Raw genomic sequence first — 25,012 nt, 5'->3', positions numbered from 1 at the left:
AGACTCTCAAGAGTCTTCTCTAGCACCACAATTTGAAAGCATCAGCTCTTCAGTGCTCAGCCTTCTTTATGGTCCAACTCTCGCATCCGTACATAACTACTAGAAAAACCATAGCTTTGAGTATAAAGACCTTTGTCAGCAAAGTGATGTCTCTGCTTATACACTATCTAGGTTTGTCATAGCTTTTCTTCCAAGGAGCAGGTGTCTTTAATTTCATGGCTGTAGTCACCATCCACAGTGATTTTGGAGCCAAAGAAAAGAAAGTCTGTCATTGTTTCCACTTTTCCCCATTTATTTGCCATGAAGTGAGAGGACTGGATGCTATGAAGGAATGGAAGACTGGGAAAAGTTGCAATGCTTTTACATTGCATTTCTTTTATTTCAAATATAAATAATATTTTTCTTTTGATTCTTTTATACATACAGAAAAGATGGAGATCTTATGTTTACTTGAAACTAATTAACTAGAGAAATAGACCCACAATTCCCCCTTAACCCCAAATCATACAGTAGTTATAGTCAAACATGGGGGGGCAGTTGTGAAGAGCTGAAGGATCCAGCTTCTTCTTAACCATCTGTGTCCACATCATCCTTTTAGCAGCACACAAATAATTTAAAGGAAACAGCTCAAGAGACTCTTTGGGGCTATTTTATTGTTGAAAGTCCCAAGTGTTCACTTTATTTGGAATTATGGCATTGAAGTGCTGGTAGAATTTGTGTTCAGCCACTTCCATATTTCGTTTCAGGACTCTGAATCATTTAACCCTCCCAATATCAAGTCAAAATTCCACTCTTTTTTTATAGGGCACATTTTTTCTCTCTCATAGGTACAAGATATTTTTAAGGGTTCCAATTTGACTACAAAAGAGGGGTAACAGAGGAATTCCAGAAAACTCCTAAGACCAAGTTTTTCAACTGATGCTTCAACCAGAAAATGGGGATGTAGGAGTAGACAGTCACTGAACAGAGAAGAATTGGTTTCAGTGAATGCAAAGCGCATTCAGCGATGGTGATTTCAGAGAGAATATGGGCCTGTAATACCACCCTGCCTCCTTTTTTTTTTCATTATGATTGCTTTAAAATAATGCCATCTTGAGGGAGGTGGGCAGGAGTGAAGTAGATGTGGCTATAAAGGGGCAAGCTGAGGGATCTTTATGCTGAGGGAAATCTTGTATCTGACTGTTGTGCACACAGGGCACAGGACCCTACACATGGGGTGAAACTGCATGAACTAAACACACATGTATGCACACACATGCAAATGAAAAGTACAACTGAAGAAATGTGAATAAGATCAGTAGATTGTATCTCTGTCACTTTCCTGGTTGTGATACTGTACTAGTTTTACAACATGCTACATTGCAGACACTATGTAAAGAGTACACGAGACCTCTCTGTATTATTTCTTACACCTGTATGTGAATCTACATCTCTTTCATATGAAAAAGTTGAAGGAAAACAAGAAATATAATGCACACATAATTCCATCTTAATAATAATTTTTGATATTATCCAGAAAATAATTCTAAAACCCAAATTTGAACAGACTTTTCCAGGCTGAACCAGAGAAAGTTTTTCTACAATGTAAGGTATCATATGGATATTGATGGTACATATTGATCACGCGGGGCTTCCCCAGTGGCTCAACAGTAAAGAATCTGCTTGCAATGCAGAAGACACAGATTCCATCGCCAGGATGGGAAGATCCCCTGGAAGAGGAAATGGCAACCCACTCCAGTATACTTGCCTGGGAAATTTCATGGACAGAGGAGCCTGGTGGGCTACAGTCCATGGAATGCAAAAGAGTCAAAAACAACTTAGCAACTGAGCATGCATGCATACAAAAGAGGCTATCCTATCATCACAGACAAAAATTTTTTAAACTTTCAATATATTTTAAAAACAAAACCAGTGATGTATTTAAGCAGGAAATAAACACAAACTAAACAGTAAAATCGGAGAAGGCAATGGCACCCCACTCCAGTACTTTTGCCTGGAAAATTCCATGGATGGAGGAGCCTGGTAGGCTGCAGTTCATGGGGTTGCTAGAGTCGGACACGACTGAGAGACTTCACTTTCACTTTTCACCTTCATGCATTGGAGAAGGAAATGGCAACCCACTCCAGTGTTCTTGCCTGGAGAATCCCAGGGACGGGGAAGCCTGGTGGGCTGCCGTCTATGGGGTCGCACGGAGTTGGACACGACTGAAGTGATTTAGCAAACAGTAAAACAGACATATATATATATATACATATACATATACATATATATATATATACACACGGACAGCTTAATCTTTACCTTAACAGAAGGAATAGGTTTTTTTGGGATAAAATGGTTTCTTTCAAGTGGTAGAACGGTCACATTTTCTTTTTTCAGTCTCAACTTTTCCTCTGCTATGATTTTCTTGCGCTTCTCAAGATAAGGTCCAAAGCTTGGCAGTTTCTAATAGGAAAACACACAAATAAGAAAGCATGTTACTTCACAGAATAGAAAAATGTGAGAATATAAACACATAAATATTATGAACAAACAAAATGTGTGTTTGGAGATTGGTTCAGGTAAACTGCAACAAGGTCTTCATTCTTGGGCCATTAGTCTTCTAGGTATTAGATTTCATTAATTATTAAAAAGAACACAATATCACAATACCTTTACCAAATATGTATGTGTTAGATATACAAATGTTAATTTAAAATACATCTCTAAAAACAGAATAAAATTCACAATGGTAAAATCAGACCACTCACTTAAAACAATAGCTCTTAGTTAGACAATTTGTTTAGTTCATATAGACAGAAGGTGAAACCTATTGATGGTTTTTTTCCTTTTCATCAGGTTTTTAGCACAGTATAGACACAGCCCAGTCTCTGACAAATGCTTTTGTCAATAGCAAAGATACTTTGCCAAAGTTCTAATCTGTATCTCTATTTTATTATGTTCAAATTCTTACTACATCTCTTTAAAGATTGTAACTAACGTTTATTGCAGTCTACTGGAATAGCTGAAAAACAGAATGGTAAAAATATTGATTTCTCTGTACAGAAAATAAACTTTATTTGCATGAAGGTGGCAAAAATAGAAACAAAAAGCAGGAGAAATATCACATTGCTTAAACAAACTCCATCAGTATTCAAAATCACATTATGTAGCTTTAAATCTCAAGGTTATCCAATTGTACTTTACAAAGTTCATTTAGAAAGATACCTGGGTGTCATGGAAAAATGCTAAGTGGTTTCAAGTTAACATGAATATGCCCTCCTATTATTCATTATCCTGTAATTATTTCCTCTTCACTTTGTCCTTCTCTTCTAGAACCTTTGATCTTCACTTTTACTGACATATACTACTGATGATGGGCACCATTGAATTCCAAATGTTACGTGTTTGCTTGTAACCTGGAACTGCTAGGCCTCTTTTCTAAGACTGCAAAAATAACCCCCTCCCACCTCTCCTGCAGAATAAAGCACATTTATCTCGCTGATGAAGGCTTGGAAAACTACAGCACTCCAAGGTCATACTGATCTCTGACCTAGCAAGTACTTTGGTACAAAATCATAGTTGTTTCAAAACACTGGCCTCTACCTGCCAGGTTGCATAATGCCCTAGGAAAGTGAGTTCTCTGGTCCTTTAGAGATGTCAATTGGGTAGGTAAACCAAACTTAAACTATGTTACAATTCAGCCAAACTGCAACTGGAAATTTATATTGGCAGAAAATACTTATGTGTAACTATCTATGATTGTTACTTCCATTATCAATTTACTGTAATTATGTCAAGTCGAGCAAATAGAAACAATGTTATGAATGCCAATTTAATTTACATACAATTAAACCTGAACTATACACTTCATCTCTGCACCTTAATGCTTTCCTAAATTACTATATTTAATGATTACAGTAATATGTGAAATGATATGATGGAGGGAGAGAATATATGAATATATTGTATCTATTTAATCATAAAATAAGTGATGCTGTGCTATTAAAACACATACAGTATAAAACAAATCCTTAATATTATCACATATTTAGGGCCCTTTAATATAGAAAAGACAAGCTTGCTTAGAGTATCCTCTACCGAAATGACTCTTTCCCCTGGCACATGAGGCGTTAGGGATTACACTTGGTGCCAATACCCCTTAGGGTTCTGATAACACCTCAGAAGGCGGTGAATGCATGTCCACTTGATACAAATCTTGTCAGAATATCACTCTCACCACACTTCTACATCAAGGACACTCGCACACTAATCTTACATCCTTGAAGATTATCAAGATTTGTTAGTGTGAAACACATGACCTCTGAGGCTAGCAGATCCCTCATGAGGAAGGCGAGTTTTATGAAAATCTGAACCATTATCCTCTTCCTTGACAGGGTCTTATCTTATTCAACACTGTCTCATTCCACCTAAAAGTTCTATAAAGTTATTCAAAAGAAATCATTCTTGGAACTTGTTAATCTACTTTTAAACATAGACCAGAGGAGATATTTCTTTTCCATTTAAATTATTGCTTATCCAAAGAGAAATAAAGTAGTTACATTTAAACTGTGATGATTTAAATTGTTCCAATAATGGTAATAATAATAATAATAGAAAAATTGTTTGATACAGAATAGAATACAGCTTGCACAGACACCAACCACTTGTTATTTGGTGCATTTTTTTTTTTTTTGCAGTGGCTGACCATATTTGCCATATTTAACTAATGCAGCCTTTTCATGACTAGAAGTGCTATAATTATAATGTGTTAATCTTTTATAATTTATCCTAAGGAGAGGTTCTCAATTTAACATAAAGATTCTTACAGGATTTTCTCTGTGTGTTAGTTGAAGAAAACAGTGGAAAAGAAAGAAAACTCGTGTCAAAGTTTTCTTTAAATTGACAGCACACCCACACAGATCACTGACTGCCCCTTCGATGTTCCGCCATTTATCTCCAAATCAATGAGGGTCTCTTTGCACGTGGTTTCTCACTGCCACATGGAGTCTGAAGTGTTGGAGGAGCAGTTTCCAAAACTTCAAGGTTGCTATAGTCATTTTGCTTTCTGCATTAGTATAAGAAATTTCAGTGCTTTTAAAAAATTATTATTATGTTGCTCATACTTAAATGCCTCTAAGATAGCCGAGAACTGAACATTTGAAAAGTTAAATTTTCTGAAAATAAAAAAGATCAATTGCCCCTTGCATCTGAGCACCATATATTACACTTAGGCATATGTCTGTGTTTAGATCTTGCCAAAGGGACAAACCAGAGCAAAATAAAAATAAGAAAGAGTGAAGGTGAAAGTATAATGGGCCACGGTATATGTGTGCAATCAGTGATGATTAATAAAGCATTTAGCTCAAATCTCTGCCCGAACATACAGTTAATTGATTTCCTATTGCAGGAGGAGAAGCAGCAGGCCCTGACAGAGCCAGCAGCAGGAGGTTTTCCTCTTCATTCATTATTTTCTTGCAGAAAAAGTTGTAGCCTGCGGTAACTCCAAGTGAGAGGTTTGAGCGTCATGCTATATTTCTTAAACAAAAGAAAAAGTTCTTTAGGACTCTCAAAAGCTGCTTTGTAACTGATGAGCTGAACAAAGCTCAGAAATGGTGTGATTTTTGTTTCAATAGTTTCTCCAGGGATTCATCATTGATGAAATTGTCCTCACCAGAAAAGCTAAATCCTACTCATTTAAAGATAACAGTATCTCACACTAAAACTGTCTCTATCCAGATATTAAAAGCATTACATTGCCGATAGAAAAGTGACAACATAATGAATCAACAAGGATACCTTAAGCCAGCAAAGCTTTAAGGTAAAGAAGTCTATTTGGATTATAATTTATTCATGGATCAATCTAAAGGTAATTGAGCATATTATGAAGCAGAAGAGGGTTCTTGTTTCTAATAGAAGCAAGCACTAGTATCTCCCAGTTTAAATTGCATATTTTTTATGAGAATGGCAGCAAGTTGGCTAATAGCACAGGTCTACAGTGCTGTACGGAGAAGACGATGGCACCCTACTCCAGTGCTCTTGCCTGGAAAATCCCATGGAAGAAGGAGCCTGGTGGGCTGCAGTCCATGGGGTTGCGAAGAGTCGGACACAACTAAGCGACTTCACTTTCACTTTTCACTTTTCACTTTCATGTGTTGGAGAAGGAAATGGCAACCCACTCCAGTGTTCTTGCTTGGAGAATCCCAGGGATGGGGGAGCCTGGTGGGCTGCTGTCTATGGGGTCTCACAGAGTCGGACATGACTGAAGCGACTTAGCAGCAGCAGCAGCACGGTGCTGTAAGAGATCAACTCTATTTTTTAATCGTATCCTCTTACCTGATTTGAAACAATGAGGGCAAGAAAGGTAATTTCTTTGATAACCAAAAGGTAATAAGTTAAAAGATAAAATGATTTCAAGTTATACTGAGTGTGACATAAATATATATATTTCATATACTGTTAAAACACACACACACATATATATACACTGAGTGCAATATATATATATGTGTTACAAATTGCATATATATTTTGCACTCAGTAAAAACCTGAAATCCATATGTGTGTGTGTGTGTGTGTGTGTGTGTGTGTGTGTATACTGTGTGTGTGTGTACACACTGACAGATTGAAGAATAAATTAAGTGTAAATGATATAGTAGCTTCACGACTAAGAATTAATTTTTTTACAAATTTTTTACAACTTTTTATAAAAAACATGTTTACATATGACTTAGTTACACTATCTTTTGTAATTTAGTCAACATCAGATCAGATCAGTCACTCAGTCGTGTCCGACTCTTTGCGACCCCATGAATCGCAACATGCCAGGCCTCCTTGTCCATCACCAACTCCCGGGGTTCACTGAGACTCACGTCCATTGAGTCGGTGATGCCATCCAGCCATCTCATCTTCTGTCGTCCCCTTCTCCTCTTGCTCCCGTTCCCTCCCAGGATCAGAGTCTTTACCAATGAGTCAACTCTTCGCATGAGGTGGCCAAAGTACTGGAGTTTCAGCTTCAGCATCATTCTTTCCAAAGAAATCCCAGGGCCGATCTCCTTTAGAATGGACTGGCTGGATCTCCTTGCAGTCCAAGGGACTCTCAAGAGTCTTCTCCAACACAACACTTCAAAAGCATCAATTCTTCGGCGCTCAGCCTTCTTCACAGTCCAACTCTCACATCCATACATGACCACAGGAAAAACCATAGCCTTGACTAGACGAACCTTTGTTGGCAAAGTCATGTCTCTGCTTCTGAATATGCTATCTAGGTTGGTCATAACCTTCCTTCCAAGAAGTAAGCGTCTTTTAATTTCTTTTAATTTCAGGGCTGCAGTCACCATCTGTAGTGATTTTGGAGCCCAGAAAAATAAAGTCTGACACTGTTTCCACTGTTTCCCCATCTATTTCCCATGAAGTGATGGGACTGGATGCCATGATCTTCGTTTTCTGAATGTTGAGCTTTAAGCCAACTTTTTCACTCTCCTCTTTCACTTTCATCAAGAGGCTTTTGAGTTCCTCTTCACTTTCTGCCATAAGGGTGTTGTTATCTGCGTATCTGAGGTTATTGATATTTCTCCCAGCAATCTTGATTCCAGCTTGTGTTTCTTCCAGTCCAGCGTTTCTCATGATGTACTCTGCATAGAAGTTAAATAAGCAGGGTGACAATATACAGCCTTGACGGACTCCTTTTCCTATTTGGAACCAGTCTGTTGTTCCATATCCAGTTCTAACTGTTGTTTCCTGACCTGCATACAGGTTTCTCAAGAGGCAGATAAGGTGGTCTGGTATTCCCATCTCTTTCAGAATTTTCCACGGTTGATTGTGATCCACACAGTCAAAGGCTTTGGCATAGTCAATAAAGCAGAAATAGATGTTTTTCTGGAACTCTCTTGCTTTTTCCATGATCCAGTAGAAGTTGGCAATTTGATCTCTGGTTCCCCTGCCTTTTCTAAAACCAGCTTGCACATCAGGAAGTTCACGCTTCTCATATTGCTGAAGTCTGGCTTGGAGAATTTTGAGCATTACTTTACCTGCGTGTGAGATGAGTGCAATTGTGTGGTGGTTTGAGCATTCTTTGGCATTGCTTTTCTTTGGGATTGAATGAAAACTGACCTTTTCCAGTCCTGTGGCTACTGCTGAGTTTTCCAAATTTGCTGGCATATTGAATGCAGCACTTTCACAGCATCATTTTTCAGGATTTGGAATAGCTCAGCTGGAATTCTATCACCTCCACTAGCCTTGTTCGTAGTGATGCTTTCTAAGGCCCACTTGACTTCACATTCCAGAATGTCTGGCTCTAGATCAGTGATCACACCATCATGATTATCTGGGTCGTGAAGATCTTTTTTGTACAGTTCGTCTGTGTATTCTTGCCATCTCTTCTTAATATCTTCTGCTTCTTTAGGTCCATACCATTTCTGTCCTTTATCGAGTCCATCTTTGCATGAAACGTTCCTTTGGTATCTCTAATTTTCTTGAAGAGATCTCTAGTCTTTCCCATTCTGTTGTTTTCCTCTATTTCTTTGCATTGATCGCTGAAGAAGGCTTTGTTATCTCTTCTTGCTATTCTTTGGAATTCTGCATTCAGATGTTTATATCTTTCCTTTTCTCCTTTGCTTTTCACTTCTCTTCTTTTCACAGCTATTTGTAAGGCCTCCCCAGACAGCCATTTTGCTTTTTTGCATTTCTTTTCCATGGGGATGGTCTTGATCCCTGTCTCCTGTACAATGTCATGAACCTCATTCCATAGTTCATCAGGCACTCTGTCTATCAGATCTAGGCCCTTAAATCTATTTCTCACTTCCACTTTATAATCATAAGGGATTTGATTTAGGTCATACCTGAATGGTCTAGTGGTTTTCCCTACTTTCTTCAATTTAATTCTGAATTTAGCAATAAGGAGTTCATGGTCTGAGCCACAGTCAGCTCCTGGTCTTGTTTTTGCTGACTGTATAGAGCTTCTCCATCTTTGGCCGCAAAGAACATAATCAATCTGATTTCGGTGTTGACCATCTGGTGATGTCCATGTATAGAGTCTTCTCCTGTGTTGTTGGAAGAGGGTGTTTGTGATGACCAGTGCATTTTCTTGGCAAAACTCTGTTAGTTAGTCTTTGCCCTGCTTCATTCCATATTCCAAGGCCAAATTTGCCTGTTACTCCAGGTGTTTCTTGACTTCCTACTTTTGCATTCCAATCCCGTATAATGAAAAGGACATCTTTTTTGGGCATGATACTGGATGCTTGGGGCTAGTGCACTGGGACGACCCAGAGGGATGGTATGGGGAGGGATGATGGAGGAGGGTTCAGGATGGGGAACACATGTATACCTGTGATGGATTCATTTTGTTATTTGGCAAAACTAATACAATTATGTAAAGTTTAAAAATAAAATAAATAAATAAATAAAAGGTCTTGTAGTCTTCATAGAACTGTTCAATTTCAGCTTCTTCAGCGTTACTGGTTGGGGCATAGATTTGGATTACTGTGGTATTGAATGGTTTGCCTTGGAAATGAACAGAGATCATTCTGTCATTTTTGAGATTGCATCCAAGTACTGCATTTCGGACTCTTTTGTTGACCATAATGGCTACTCCATTTCTTCTGAGGGATTCCTGCCCGCAGTAGTAGATATAATGGTCATCTGAGTTAAATTCAACCCCATGCCCGAGGCCAGGGGTGGTGGCCAGGAGGACCAACCCCACGTCCAAGGAGCCGTGGCTGCATGGGTGCAGGAGGGCCTAGAGGAGCTATCCCACGTTGAAGGTCAGGAAGGGTGGCGGTGAGGAGATACCCCTCATCCACGGTAAGGAGTAATGGCTGTGCTTTGCTGGAGCAGCCGTGAAGAGATAACCCACGTCCAAGGTAAGAGAAACCCAAGTAAGATGGTAGGCGTTGCAAGAGGGCATCAGAGGGCAAACACACTGAAACCATACTCACAGAAAACTAGTCAATCTCATTACACTAGGACCACAGCCTTGTCTAACTCAATGAAACTAAGCCATGCCCGTGGGGCAACTCAAATGGGAGGGTCACGGTGGAGAGATCTGACAGAATGTGGTCCACTGGAGAAGGGAATGGCAAACCACTTCAGTATTCTTGACTTGAGAACCCCATGAACAGTATGAAAAGGCAAGATGATAGGATACTGAAAGAGAAACTCCCCAGGTCAGTACGTTCCCAATATGCCACTGGAGATCAGTGGAGAAATAACTCCAGAAAGAATGAAGGGATGGAGCAAAAGCAAAAAGAATACCCAGCTGTGGATGTGACTGGTGATAAAAGCAAGGTCCGATGCTGTAAAGAGCAATATTGCATAGGAACCTGGAATGTCAGGTCCATGAATCAAGGCAAGTTGGAAGTGGTCAAACAAGAGATGGCAAGAGTGAATGTCGACATTCTAGGAATCAGCGAACTGAAATGGACTGGAATGGGTGAATTTAACTCAGATGACCATTAGTCAACATACACAATATCAAATGCCTATTCTGCACAAGGAAGTGTCCCTTGCTACATTAAAGGTTGAGTAATTTCTATATGTAATGTGTATAATTATCATTGCTAGTAATTTTATAAGTATCTCTTGTCATTCATTAGGGCTAGTGTCATACTGAATAATATATCAAGCATATCTAGTTTTGTTGTTATCTAAAGGCATTGTGTACGAAGATCCTTGGAAAACTATTTAATCTCAATCAATGATCAACACAAAGTGAAGAGAATAAACTTTCCAAGATTTAATCTTTAACAAAATTCAGTAAGGCAATGAGTACTTTTGGATACCTAAAATAAAAATGTAGGAGCACAATGGTTGGGAGCCTGGGTTCTCTTAGTGTGTTCCTGCTGCTGCTGCTGAGTCACTTCAGTCGTGTCCGACTCTGTGCAACCCCATAGACGGCAGCCCACCAGGATGCCCCGTCCTTGGGATTCTCCAGGCAAGAACACTGGAGTGTGTTGCCATTTCCTTCTCCAACACATGCAAGTGAAAAGTGAAAGTGAAGTTGTTCAGTCGTGTCCGACCCTCAGCGACCCCATGGACTGCAGCCTTCCAGGCTCCTCCATCCATGGGATTTTCCAGGCAAGAGAACTGGAGTGGGATGCCATTGCCTAACACACCCTAATTAAATCACTACATGCTCAGTGTGATGTAAGAAAGTATGGGAAACAGAAATGAGAGGTCTGTTCTGTTCTGTCTGAATACACTAATTTTTCTTCTTCCCTTCCTTCAATTATGACAGCAATTAATTGCTTATGTTTGATTCTGAATTTTGTTCCATAATCTGCTTTAATGTGGCTTACATTTAGAAACTTGGATTTTCCCCATGAATAGCTTGTAATACTTAATCACTGATATAATACCAAGCAATATTTCATAGTATTATCAAATTTGGACAGTGGAAAACAAGAAGAAACAGAGAGGACCATCTGTACATTACATTATCATAATACTATATGGTGCCCCGTGGTACAAATTGGGACACTGGGGCTGGACATTGCAAAATATATGATATCAATGAAATGTAACTCTTAGTTTAACCTGATAAATTTAAGTGGACAACTTATGATCAAAAATTTGACGTCTATGGCAGTCAAAAGCAATGATAACTCATGCTTCATAGTGAAAGCAGAAAGGCAACATTTGCATAGTGGTTAGGATACTGATTTACAAGTCAAATTTGCATTAAAATCACAGTTTTACACCCATTAGTTATGTGACTATGTGCCAATTACCTAACCATTCTGCTACTAATTTTCCTTATCAATGAAATGAGAATGATAATATCTAACTCACGATGTTGGTATAAGCATTAAATGGAATAACATTTGTAAAGTTCATCCCTGCCAATTTATTCCCACAAGCCTTAACTGCTTACATTGCACTGTGTACCATGCTCTGTATGACCATGTTTGCTCATGTTAGGAATGAGCCCACCCTGTGTTTTTAACCTGGGACATGTCCATTTGGTGTTTTGTCTCAGTTCAGTATTCACAGGATCTTAATAATGTCCTCTACTGACTCCCCACTCTCCCCAGTATTAAGAGCCCCTCGAAGTGTTGCAAAGCACTCTGGACACTTCTATCCTTGCATTTATGCCACTGTCGTATCATTACAGGCCTCTGACTTCATCTTCCCCACTTGAGGTCCTGGTTAGTTTTTGATGTAGCTACTCAATGTATTTTCTTCCCCCTTGTTTTTGGCTTGTTGCTTAGTTGTTTTTTTTTTTTTTTCTCAATAAGTTTTTCAAAACTTGAAAAATTACCGAATGAATGCATGCATGAATATCTTGAATGTAAGTTAAAAATCCTGCTGGTTGTTGGAAATATCAGACAATCCCAAACAATTACTTTCAGAAAGAAATTAACTTACAGAAATAGGTTCTTTTAAAATTAAATATTATATATTACACAACATCTGTGATTCATAAATTAAAAAAAAACAGTGCAAGACACCTACTTTATATATAAAAAAACCAATGTGTCATCTTAAAGAACCTGTAGTTAATAACAACAGCAGTACGCCAAGACAAAGGCTGTGGCAGAGGTGACCTCAGATGTCAGATGAGCAATGACAATGTGGACCTAACCCAGGCTGAGAGGGTGAAACTTTTCTAGAGGAAATGACATTAGAGCTAAGTTCTGAAGGATAGAGTGAAAGTTGATTGGCGAGTAGTGAAGACAGAGATGTGAGGGTTAGGAAAGGGAAAGAAAATCTTCCAAGTAAACGAAATACCAGGGGGAAGAGAGTAACACTTTGGAAGCAGCGCTGGGGGGCCAGGAGGCTGCTGACCCTCTGCCCTGTGTTTAATAAGATATAAGAGAGTGTGGAGCTTCTTCAGTGAAGGGCAAGCAGAGCATGTTTTGTTGTGAAGTGATGACACTGGGATGTATGTTAAGAAGAATGTCAATCAAGAGAAGAAAATCTAACATGAATGGAATGCCAGAAAAGGGTGAAGGAGGAAAGACTTGCTTTTTGCCAAAGACTGTGCAGGTGCTGGAGCCACAAACACAACAAGGAGGTGGTTCTTTCCAAAAGCAGCTTATGGCCTGTGAGGAAGACTGACTCATATTCGATGGAACTCAGGTAAGATCATTACTGTTTTATATTGACATATTATTTAAATGATGTATAGCAGATTCCTCTAAAGAAACAAACTTATTGCTTAAAGTGATAACTTTTAAAGCAATATCTTTAGCTTGGAGTTCAGGAGATTAAGTCCTGATGTAGTGATTGAAAAGAAATAAAACCAAAGAGATGTCCAAACCACTATGCATGAGAAATGCAGAAGACTCTGAAGCAGAGGGGGAAGAAAGGAGAGAAGAGGAAAGATCATTAAGAGAAGGAAAAGAGAGACAGAGAGAGAGGGAGCAGAACCTGGTGGTGTGATGGCTGGAGGACTTTCATAACGAGGAAGAGCTAATATTCAACTTTAAGCTGTTTCTATTGCTGCAGCCCAAATCCTCCTCTATGACCCCTAAAACTTTAATAACATCTCCTACCCACTTACCTTCCCTGGAGAGAAATCTGGAAGAAAGTCAGGAAAACAGGATTGAGTTTCATGGTTGGATTAGAGAATTCTTGAGGTTGGCCTCAAGAATAGACTAATGAGAGGTGAGATGTGAGGGAGATTCAGAAATCAGTGGGAGTAAGAATTTATCGCCAAAAGTGATGTAGAGAGCACAACCTCTAGGAAGTTTGTAGCAATATCCAGAGGATGGGATTGGGTGATCTCAGCTGACATCTGGGTTGTGTAGATAATTATAAGGAGGAGAGATATGCAGAGGAAGAGGTGCACAGTTTGACGTAATCCTGGTCTAATGAGCAATTTATTTCAACTAAGAGCTTCCCAGGCAGTGCAGTGGTAAAGAATCTGCCTGCTGATGCAGGAGACGCAGAAGACATGGGGTCGATCTGTGAGTTAGGAAGATCCCCTGGAGCTAGGAAATGGCAACCCACTCCAGCATTCTCGCCTGGAGAACCCCATGGACAGAGGAGGTCTAAGTCCATGGGGTCACAAAAGAGTCGGAAATAACTGAGAAACTGAGCATGCACGTAGTGGGCACGCAAGAGATTAAAGACTTTCTAGTAAAGGAGGAATTCAAACTGTGAAGAAAGATTATAAAAAGGAGAAATAGCATGTGGTGCTAGAAAAGGGGAAAAAAGAGAAAGGAATCGTTGAGTAAAGGGATGGAAAGTTAAGAAACTACAGGATGAACTCATTCTTAGACAACCTAAACATAGTAAATACCTGAAGAATAGTAGCAAGTGAAGCCGGGAAATCTGTGGAGGGCTCTGAATTTAGGGCAAAGTGGTTTGAATTTTTATTCTTCAGGGTGTAGGGAAACATGTACCCTGATATACTTTTATGTAATCAGGTCTCTGTGGTGGCAGACAGAAGGATGAATTGTTGGGAGAATGCTTGTGGTAGAAAGAGGAGAATGATCCAGAATGTTGGAGATACTGAGTTCAAGAAGTATATTGGATTTCAGAGCACTGTGAAAAAAATTTAAATAGAAAGAAAAAGAAAAAAAACATGAAAGAAAGAAGAGCAGAATGGAGTGAGGGAGTAAAGGAAAGAGGCAAGGACGAAAAAAGGAAATGAAGAGCAAAATCAATCCAAAAAATGAATTTTTATACACAGGAAAATATCTTTTAAATATTGTATACTCTGAAAAATAGAGGCCCAATAATGACTACACAAACCAACCCCAAGAATTCACATAAGTCTTCACGCCCTCACAACTCACCAACTGGTGCGCCCCTACTCTGACAATGGCTGCTGCCTGAAACCACCTCGCTTTCATTCTTTCCGACACAGAACTTCTCTCTGACAAACTTCTGCTTTCACCTCTTTACTGCTCATCTCCCTGCAAATGACCTCTCCTCTCTCACCGTCCCCCGCGCAATCAGAGTCTCAGGTGTTTTCAAAATCGTGTGGGAACTGTGTTAACGGGTGACTGCACAGGTTGTAAGCTACAGAAGAGTTACATCTTCAGGAAAATGAACATAAAACAATGTGGGTAGGGAATCTGGGAGGGACAAAATAGGATTCCGTTTTCTTTCCTTGCACACTGGAGAGCTCCTGCTTGTGCTTTGTACTGGTGATGAACTAGAGGGAGAAGACATGGGAAAATCAGCTTCCTCAACAATAGCTCTAGTGAGAGGTGACTGTAAGTTCTATCCAGGAAGCAATTGTACCATCATCGTTACCTTCCTCAAAATCAACATATGTATCCAGCATCCCTCACAACAAGCCCTTTGCAAAGTGCAGGAGTACATCAACTCTTCTTCACTGAAAACCCATAAGGTGGGTATTGTTCTTGTCCCCACTTACAGTTGAGAAAACTGAGGCTTGGAAAGGCTGAATAACTTGCTCCAGTTCTTACTTATTAATCAAAAACAGATCCAGGATTCACTTCCCAGTCTGCCAGATGCTAGACTCTGCACTGTGCTGTCACTCATACCTCTGTAGTCCTTACAAAGCTTATTAAATGACTATTTACTCCATTTTTGATTGATGTAAGGACGAATACCACACACATATTCCATTCCTTGAAATCTATGCTTCTTATTTTTCTCATTCCACAAACTGTGAAGAGAAAAATGCCTCAAAAGAATGCTGAACACATGCCATGCAAAATATCTGTATTAGTTTAGTCCTGTTTATTACTGGCCTCAAGTTTAATGAGCCCAAGTTAATACAGGTGAAAGGCCAGAGTGTTACATGCAGTAGTTAATGAAATACCATAGAGCTGCTGAGAAAATGATTAGCCAAATATGAATTTAATATGCTTCATTCTCAAGATGCAGCACCCCATGGGAGGCATCTTTTGCGGGGAGACAATGTGATATATTGCAAACAGTACTTTCTTGAGAGTTAGGAGATGTGGCTCCAACAGTAACCTTGCTACCAGCTCTTTTTGTGACCTCTCACAGTGCTGTGACTTTCTCGGTTTTCTCATCTATAAAATGAGGAGGTTGGACCAGATGATATATAATATTCCTTACACTGTCACATTTTGCTTTGTTTTCAAATTCAGTTAGAAATCCTCAGGGTTTATGCCCAGGTAACAACACATAGTCTGTGGAGGAAATGCTGGATTGAGTCATAACTTACATAACTCTTTCCCTCTTACTTAATGATAGAACATTCTGAATCTATTTAAGTAGTAAAAATATGGATAGTGTAGCTAATATTTACCAAACTCCTGAGGCTGGATGAGTTCTTACACTGCTTTAGGCTTCATCGGTACAACCACATATAGCATTGTTATCTATCCATTAAGTAATAAAATCTGTATGGATAATTAGCAGAAATAAAACAGTTTTTACAAAGAAAGCTATAAATAATCTGTATAAATTGGGAAATTCCTACAGATCACAACAAACACTACACTGTAATTACCTTTACAAAGTTTGATGTTTACTTACAAAGTCACCTGAGACACACTGTCTACAAAATCAACCATGCACATTTAGAGGTAGATATAAGTGACTGGCATTATTACTGGGCATGAACCTGCCAAGTAAGTAAGAATAAAATGTAGATACACTTGTGATTGCATTTGTGTATATTGGAAGTTTTAGGCTGTTAAAAGAAAGTAATAGTGTGTGTGTATGTGTGCTCAGTTGTGTCTAACTCTTTGTAACCCCGTGGGCTGTAAGCCTGCCAGGCTTCTCTGCCCACGGAATTTTCCAGGCAAGAACACTGCAGTAGGTTGCCATTTCCTTCTCCAGGAGATCTTCCTGACCTAGGGATTGAACCTGTGTCTCTTGTTTCTCCTGCATTGGCAGGCGGATTCTTTACTGCTACACCACTTGGGAAGCCCCCCCCCAAAATAGACCCTTCTATAACACTAAACAGTGCAATATACAGAATGGTCACTCATCTTGGATGCAGAGACTGAGACACTGAGTCTCTAAGACAAGTCACTTGCCCTCTGTGAGCCTCAGTTGTTATCTATGTAAAAAAAAAATAATAATGATCACTCTTGCCTCCTCACTCTTCACAATTGTTTGAAATAGGAAGGCACTAACAGATTATTAAAATAGAGCTTTTACTGTTTTATAAAGTATAAAGCAGCCTAGAACTCGTGTTATTTTAATATATTGAGTATAAATATGATTTACAGTCAATATAGCAAACAATATAAAGATGAAGTGAGTATGCTGCGTTTTAAAAATGTCACAAAAAACTACATATGAAGAAAGACTTCCTGAACGATAGTTCTTCCAGTGCTTTAGGAGGACTTGGATGCAATAATATGTTTTGAAATCCACCTTCAAAATGCCACTGCTTTCATGGCAAAATATTGCACAGAATGTCAAGGGCAAAAACCAATGAGGGAAAATGGAATAAAAATTATTTCATACAATGGGATAGAAGTAAAGGAAAACATAAAAGTGGAGTGATGAAGAAAATGGGACTGCTATAAACATGAAAAAAGGCACTCAGGTTTCAGGCTATATTTGGAGCCACATTAGAAGATTAATCAATCTTTTTCAGATTTATATACTACAATACCTAATATTTTCCTACATGGAAACACCTGGATGACGGCTTTAAAAACCTTCTTACCTCAAAGTGTGGCACAAGATATAAAGTATTACATGTTGATCCAATCAAAAATCCTATTTGTGGTTACATTTCAGGATATATTGAAAAAAATGATCATTTTGAAAGTCAATTTTTAGGGTTTCTATGTTAAGCAGGAAATTTATATTGGAGAGAAAATGAAAGTAAGTGCAAGTTTTTAGTTGAAAGGAAAAGAATTTTCTAACATAATTAATTACCATGCTGGTAGGAAGTATTTAACAGGGGGAAAGAATCTTTTACATGTGTGGCAAAGGGCTCTATAAACAACAGCTTTTCCATGCAGGTTCGAATACACTAGCTAATGTCCATCTGTAACATCAGACTTGCATCCAGACCTGGGTCACTGCTGAAGGCAGTCATTGTCCCACAGATTTGGATCTTCCCCTGTCTCTTCCACACACATCACCTTCTAAACTATAATACCATTATTTGTGCATTTTCTTTTTTTTCTGTATAGATCATAAACATTTTGAGAATCTGTTGATTCTTCATCATTCCTCTTAATTCTTTGCATCTAGTTGGCAATAATTAAGTATCTGATGAATGAATGAAGGATTAAAATTGACAGAAAACTATACTGACAAGTAATTTCAGCTAACCTTAAGTGGTCACAGCTTAATGATGACAACACATGATCTAGCCTGAACACTTTTGCACAAAATATTCAAAAAGATTCCCTCTATGCATAATGTTTGGCAAGAGTGGGATTGATCTAACACTTAATGACCAGATGATATTTCCATAGTATTGCATAAACCAATCCCTGGTAATAACATTTACTTTGAATTGTGAAAACATCCTATAGCTGAATAAGTAATAAGGTATTGTATGCTTAGAGTTCAATACAAATAATTTCAGTGTATTTTCCAGGTTCTCTGCTTTAAGTTTTTAATAAGAAAATAGTAATGACCCACTATTTCATTCTCTTTGTTAGGTAGTTAAAATAGGGCAAAGGAGTCCAAAATGGCGGTGGCGAATGGACAGGGAGGCCTGGCGTGCTGCGATTCATGGGGTCGCAAAGAGTCAGACACGACTGAGTGACTGAACTGAACTGAAAAGACAAGGAAGAGAAAAGCCCGCGAAAATAGAACAGAGCAAGGTCAGAGGAAGGTCCGAGGACCGAAGTGAGGACTTCAGGTAGAATAGCACTCCTGACTAAGCCCAATTTACATAGGGCAGGCCCGGGGGAAGAAAAAAACATATAAAAAGAAGAGCCAAAGGGCTCTCTCTCTCTCTCTCTGTCTCCCGCATGCTGGGGCACTCTTCTCTCCACGTCTTTGGATCGACATGCTCTCACGCCTTGAAGATGGATTTTCCTGCTATCTTCTAAATAAAATAGAGCTGTAACACTGAGCTGTAACACTGATTTGTCTAAGAGCTATAACACAGTCCGTTGAGACCTGAGAGCTATAACACGGTCCATCCAGGACCTGAGAGCTGTGACACGCCTAGGGGGCTTTAATGTCCGTCACTCCAAATCTTTGTTGTGATGAGGCCAAAACCGAGGAGCATACACTCGCCTGACATATTCTTTATAAAAATATCAAACAACAAAATATTTTATAAATCATAGTTATAAAAAAAATCATTATTTTATTGAAAATTTACTTAAAACAACTGTGAACCTAGGCAATTATCACATTAGGTCAAATATCCCTGAAGGTACAATCCAGTTGATTCTGTGGCCTTCACAAAAGCCAAATGGTTGTGTTGTCCATGCTGTGGTTCTTTTTATCCCCAACCCCAGCCCTTGGGCCTAAAGATGAGCCTAATACTTGGCATTGACTAATACCACAAAATGAAGACAGCAAAGAAATCAGCTATTAGTTACGTAATTATCTGAGCTTCACCAGACATCAACCAGTTGTTGAATATCACATGTCCCAAGAAGAATTAGTACCAAATAACATGGTTATAGATCTTAAAGTTTTAGAAATTGTTTTTGTGTATTATCTCAATTTCTATCATAACATAATTATTATAATACTGATGAAACTTGAAGCCCACTGATGTGGCAAACACTTAACGCCTAAGGCCACATAACAGTAGGCAGCAGAGCAAACTCAGACCTTGGTCTCCCAACACCAAGCTTAACCCCATTGCCTTCTACACTGACTGATCATGTTCTTCCCAAGCTTTTTGGCTGCCATTTCACCTAAAACTACTGCAAGGTTTTTGGCAGTTTTAGTAGTTTGTAGTAGTTTTTCATGTAATAGGATTAAACATAAATAAATAATACTATAAATACATACAACATTTATCACAATTTTATTGATATATATTTATGTAATCATTTGTTTAAGGTCTAATCCTATCAGACAACAACTTCTAACCCTTTGTTGCACTCACCAAGCAAAATCTTTGCCTGTATTTAACCCAAATACTCAGTTATTTTATGTTTACACTTGAAAACTATATATGGATACAGAATATAACTGCTCCTTGTCCCCAGCTGGGCACTCAGTCCTGTCCAATAAGCCTTGGCATGTTACCACTGTCAACCTGGGGCTTTCTCATTACAAAAGAACATTTTTATACCTCCTTCTTTCTTCTCAAATCTAAATTGCCACTCCTAATTGTTAGTTGATAGTCTTAGTTAAAAATCATTATATTATTGGTTAAAATATTTGAAACAATTTTTCTATCTTGAATCTTATAAATCTACCTCATTTGTACTATCATCCTTCATCATTTCTTCTATTAAGATGGGAAGCACACTGGTTCTTTCCAACAATTCATCGAGGGCTCTATCTCTCATATACACCTGATGATCTGAAGGAATTTGCTTCTGTAATTTTCATCTATGCTCATCCGTGATTCAATCTCATTTTTAAAAATATTATTTCTATTAACACACAATATGCTTTATTGATTGCACCAAAGCCTTTGACTGTGTAGATTACACCAAAGTGTGGAAAATTCTTCAAGAGATGGGAATACCAGACCACTTTACCTGCCTCCTGAGAAACCTGTATACAGCTGAAGAAGCAACAATTAGAACCAGACATGGAACAACAGACTGGTTCCAAATACGGAAAGGAGTACATCAAGGCTGTATACTGTCACCCTGCTTATTTAACTTATATACAGAGTTCATCATGAGAATTGCCAGGCTGGATGAAGCCCCCAGCTGGAATCAAGATTGCTGGGAGAAATATCAATAACCTCAGATATGCAGACGACACCACCCTTATGGCAGAAAGCGAAGAGAACTGAAGAGCCTCTTGACGAAAGTGAAAAAGGAGAGTGAAAAAGTTGGCTTAAAGCTCAACACTCAAAACACTAAGATCATGGCATCTAGTCCCATAACTTCATGCAAATAGATGGGGAAACAAAGGAAACAGTGAGAGACTTTCATTTTCTTGGGCTCCAAAACCACTGCAGATGGTGACTGCAGCCATGAAATTAAAAGACCCTTGCTCTTTGGAAGGAAATATACCATGTTCCTTGGAAGAATTGGAAGAATTGGATTGGAAGAATCAATATAGTGAAAATGAGTATACTACCCAAAGCAATTTATAGATTCAATGCAATCCCTATCAAGCTACCAACGGTATTCTTCACAGAGCTAGAACAAATAATTTCATAATTTGTATGGAAATACATAAAACCTCGAATAGCCAAAGCAATCTTGAGAAAGAAGAATGGAACTGGAAGAATCAACCTGCCTGACTTCAGGCTCTACTACAAAGCCACAGTCATCAAGATAGTACAGTACTGGCACAAAGACAGAAATATAGATCAATGGAACAAAATAGAAAGCCCAGAGATAAATCCACGCACCTATGGACACATTATCTTTGACAAAGGTGGCAAGAATATACAATGGATTAAAGAGGTGCTGGGAAAACTGGTCAACCACTTGTCAAAGAATGAAACTAGAACACCTTCTAACACCATACACAAAAATAAACTCAAAATGGATTAAAGATCTAAACTTAAGACCAGAAACTATAAAACTCCTAGAGGAGAACATAGGCAAAACACTCTCCAACATACATCACAGCAGGATCCTCTATGACCCACCTCCCAGAATATTGGAAATAAAAGCAAAAATAAACAAATGGGACCTTATTAAACTTAAAAACTTCTGCACAACAAAGGAAACTATAAGCAAGGTGAAAAGACAGCCTTCAGAATGGGAAAAAATAATAGCAAATGAAGCAGCTGACAAAGAACTAATCTCAAAAATATACAAGCAACTCCTGCAGCTCAATTCCAGAAAAATAAATGACCCAATCAAAAAATGGGCCAAAGAACTAAATAGACATTTCTCCAAAGAAGACATACAGATGGCTAACAAACACATGAAAAGATGCTCAACATCACTCATTATCAGAGAAATGCAAATCAAAACCACTATGAGATACCATTTCATGCCAGTCAGAATGGCTGTGATCTGAAAGTCTACAAGCAATAAATGCTGGAGAGGGTGTGGAGAAAAGGGAACTCTCTTACACTGTTGGTGGGAATGCAAACTAGTACAGCCACTATGGAGAACAGTGTGGAGATTCCTTAAAAAACTGGAAACAGAACTGCCTTATGATCCAGCAATCCCACTGCTGGGCATACATACTGAGGAAACCAGAAGGGAAAGAGACACGTGTACCCCAATGTTCATCGCAGCACTGTTTATAATAGCCAGGACATGGAAGCAACCTAGATGTCCATCAGCAGATGAATGGATAAGAAAGCAGTGGTACATATACACAATGGAGTATTACTCAGCCATTAAAAAGAATACATTTGAATCAGTTCTAATGAGGTGGATGAAACTGGAGCCTATTATACAGAGTGAAGTAAGCCAGAAAGAAAAACACCAGTACAGTATACTAATGCATATATATGGAATTTAGAAAGATGGTAACAATAACCCTGTATACAAGATAGCAAAAGAGACACTGATGTATAGAACAGTCTTTTGGACTCTGTGGGAGAGGGAGAGGGTGGGATGATTTGGGAGAATGGCATTGAAACATGTATAATATCATCAATGAAACGAGTTGCCAGTCCAGGTTCAAAACACGATACTGGATGCTTGGGGCTGGTGCACTGGAATGACCCAGAGGGATGGTATGGGGAGGGAGGAGGGAGGAGGGTTCAGGATGGGGAACACATATATACCTGTGGCGGATTCATTTTGATATATGGCAAAACCAATACAATATTGTAAAGTTAAAAAATAAAATAAAATAAAAATTAAAAAAAAAAAAGCAGAAACATTATTTTACCAACCAAGGTCCAACTAGTCAAAGCTATGGTTTTACCAGTAGTCATGTATGGATGTGAGAGTCGGACTATAAAGAAAGCTGAGTGCTGAAGAATTGATGTTTTTGAACTGTGGTGTTGGATAAGACTCTTGAGAAAGTTCCTTGGACTGCAAGGAGATCCAACCATTCAATCCTAAAGGAGATCAGTCCTGGGTCTTCATTGGAAGGACTGATGTTGAAGCTGAAACTCCAATACTTCGGCCACATGATGCTGACTCATTTGAAAAAGACCCTGATGCCGGGAAAGATTGAAGGTGGGAGGAGAAGGGGACAGCAGAGGATGAGATGGTTGGATGGCATCACTGACACAATGGAGATGAGTCTGAGTAAAGTCCGGAAGTTGGTGATGGACAGGGAGGCCTGACGTGCTGCAGTTCATGGGGTCGCAAAGAGTCGGACACGGACAGACACGATTGAGCTACTGAACTGAACTGATAATCCTTTCAGGAATCTGTCCTCTTTTCCAAACTAAGGAAATGCTTTGGTAATGAGGTCATAAAGCACCTTTATATTGCAAATTACATGGCCATGCTTTTGTGCTCATTTTACTTTGTGTGCTTTGTCACTCAGTAATGTCTGACTCTTTGTGACTTAGAATACTGGAGTAGGTTGCCATTTCCTCCGCTGGGGGATCTTCCCAACCCAGGGATTGAACCCATGTCTCCTTTGTCTACTGCACTGCAGGTGGGCAGATTCTTTACCTTCTGAGTCAATAGGGAAGCCCTTCATTTTACTTTATCTTTCAGTAATATTCACCTAGGAAAAACCCCTCCTTCTTTCTTAAAATACTACCCTTCTTTTCCTCCCACATCACTTCTGTACCCCTTTTGCTGGTTAAACTTTTCTTTATGAAACCTGTAAGTTAGAATATCCAAGACTCAGTCCTAGACACTCTTTCCCCCCCTCTATCAACATACTCTTTCTAAGTGATTTAATCTTGTCTCATGGCCTTAAATATCATTTCAGCTGTGGCTTTCAAATTTATAGCTCCGATACTGTTCTTTATACTGGGCTTCAGACTCGTAAGTCCAGCACCTAAATTAACATACTTAATTAAATGTTGGGAAGCAATCTCAAAATTAACGTATCTTAAGTAGATTCCTTACTATTTCACTCCAAATAGATTTCTTTCTAATCTTCTCCATCTCAGATAATGGAGTGACTGCTCACCCATTTGCTCAAGTGGAAAACCTAGGGTTATTCTAGGTTCTTTCTTTCCCTTACCATCCTGCTTAGATTATTCCTTCAGCAAAATACCTAGGCTCCACCCTCAACAGACATCCCCAAATTCTCCGCTTCTCACTGTCTTCACTGATAAGGCACTAGTCTGGGTTTCACTGTCTCTCACAGGGAACAGAGCAGTAGCCTCCTAACTCATCTGCCTCCTTTCTTTTTTGACTTGCTATAATGTATTCTCCACATAGCAACCAGAGCAATTGTCTCCAACAGAAATGAGAACAGGTCACCCCTCTGCTTAAAATTCTCCAATGATTTCTCAGTGTCCTTAAAATAAAATATAGAAGCTTCACAATAACTGCAGATATATCTGGTCCCTGACTACTTCTTCAGTTCTGTTTTGTTTTCTTAATTCGCTATATTGCTGCCATACTGGTCTTCTTGCTTTTCTCAAGTCTTATAAATTCCTATAGCCTTATACTTAAAGTAGACCCTCCAAATCACACTCTGCATATCTCACTTTTAATAATAATCCTATAATTAATAATTAATTAGTGTTTTTTCTCTATCTTCTCTAGAAGGTATAGACTACCAGGTTAAGCTGTTTATCAATTTTGTTCATTGATGTTTCCCAAGGACCTTGAACTCTGGCTGACTCATTGAATATTCTTAGAGAATGAAGGTATTGGGTAGCAGTATATAGTATATTTAGGATAAACAGTGCAGTCCTTGACTTGAACTTGGCTTCCAATCCTGGTTCCATTATTTACTAGGTTTTTGACCTAGGCAAATTTTGTTTAACCTTCATGTCTCTGTTGCCTAATTCATAATATGGGAGTGATTTTTCATAGGGTGGTAGTAAGGATTATATAATTTATACTTGGTATATAAAACAAAGTCAGAGCTTTGTACATATTAGGCACTTAATAAATACTAGCTCTTATCTTCAACATCATTATTTTTATAGAAATCCCAGCAGGGTGTTACAGTTTTTACT

General features: G+C 38.7%; 1 protein-coding gene across 2 annotated transcripts in view; it reads right to left on the bottom strand.

Moving 5' to 3' along the window:
• Positions 1-25,012, bottom strand: part of DPYD (dihydropyrimidine dehydrogenase) — a 922,996-nt gene that overhangs the window by 22,575 nt on the left and 875,409 nt on the right. For both annotated transcript variants that reach the window (XM_070779940.1, XM_070779937.1), the window contains one exon: positions 2,302-2,445. In XM_070779940.1, coding sequence (XP_070636041.1) covers positions 2,302-2,445 — 144 coding nt within the window. The remainder of the gene's footprint in view (positions 1-2,301; positions 2,446-25,012) is intronic.

The sequence above is a fragment of the Bos indicus genome, chromosome 3 (genome assembly GCF_029378745.1).
Source record: "Bos indicus isolate NIAB-ARS_2022 breed Sahiwal x Tharparkar chromosome 3, NIAB-ARS_B.indTharparkar_mat_pri_1.0, whole genome shotgun sequence".
Taxonomy (NCBI): Eukaryota; Metazoa; Chordata; class Mammalia; order Artiodactyla; family Bovidae; genus Bos; species Bos indicus.
Note: the sequence above shows the minus strand (reverse complement) of the source record. Positions and strands in the feature narration are given on the sequence as shown.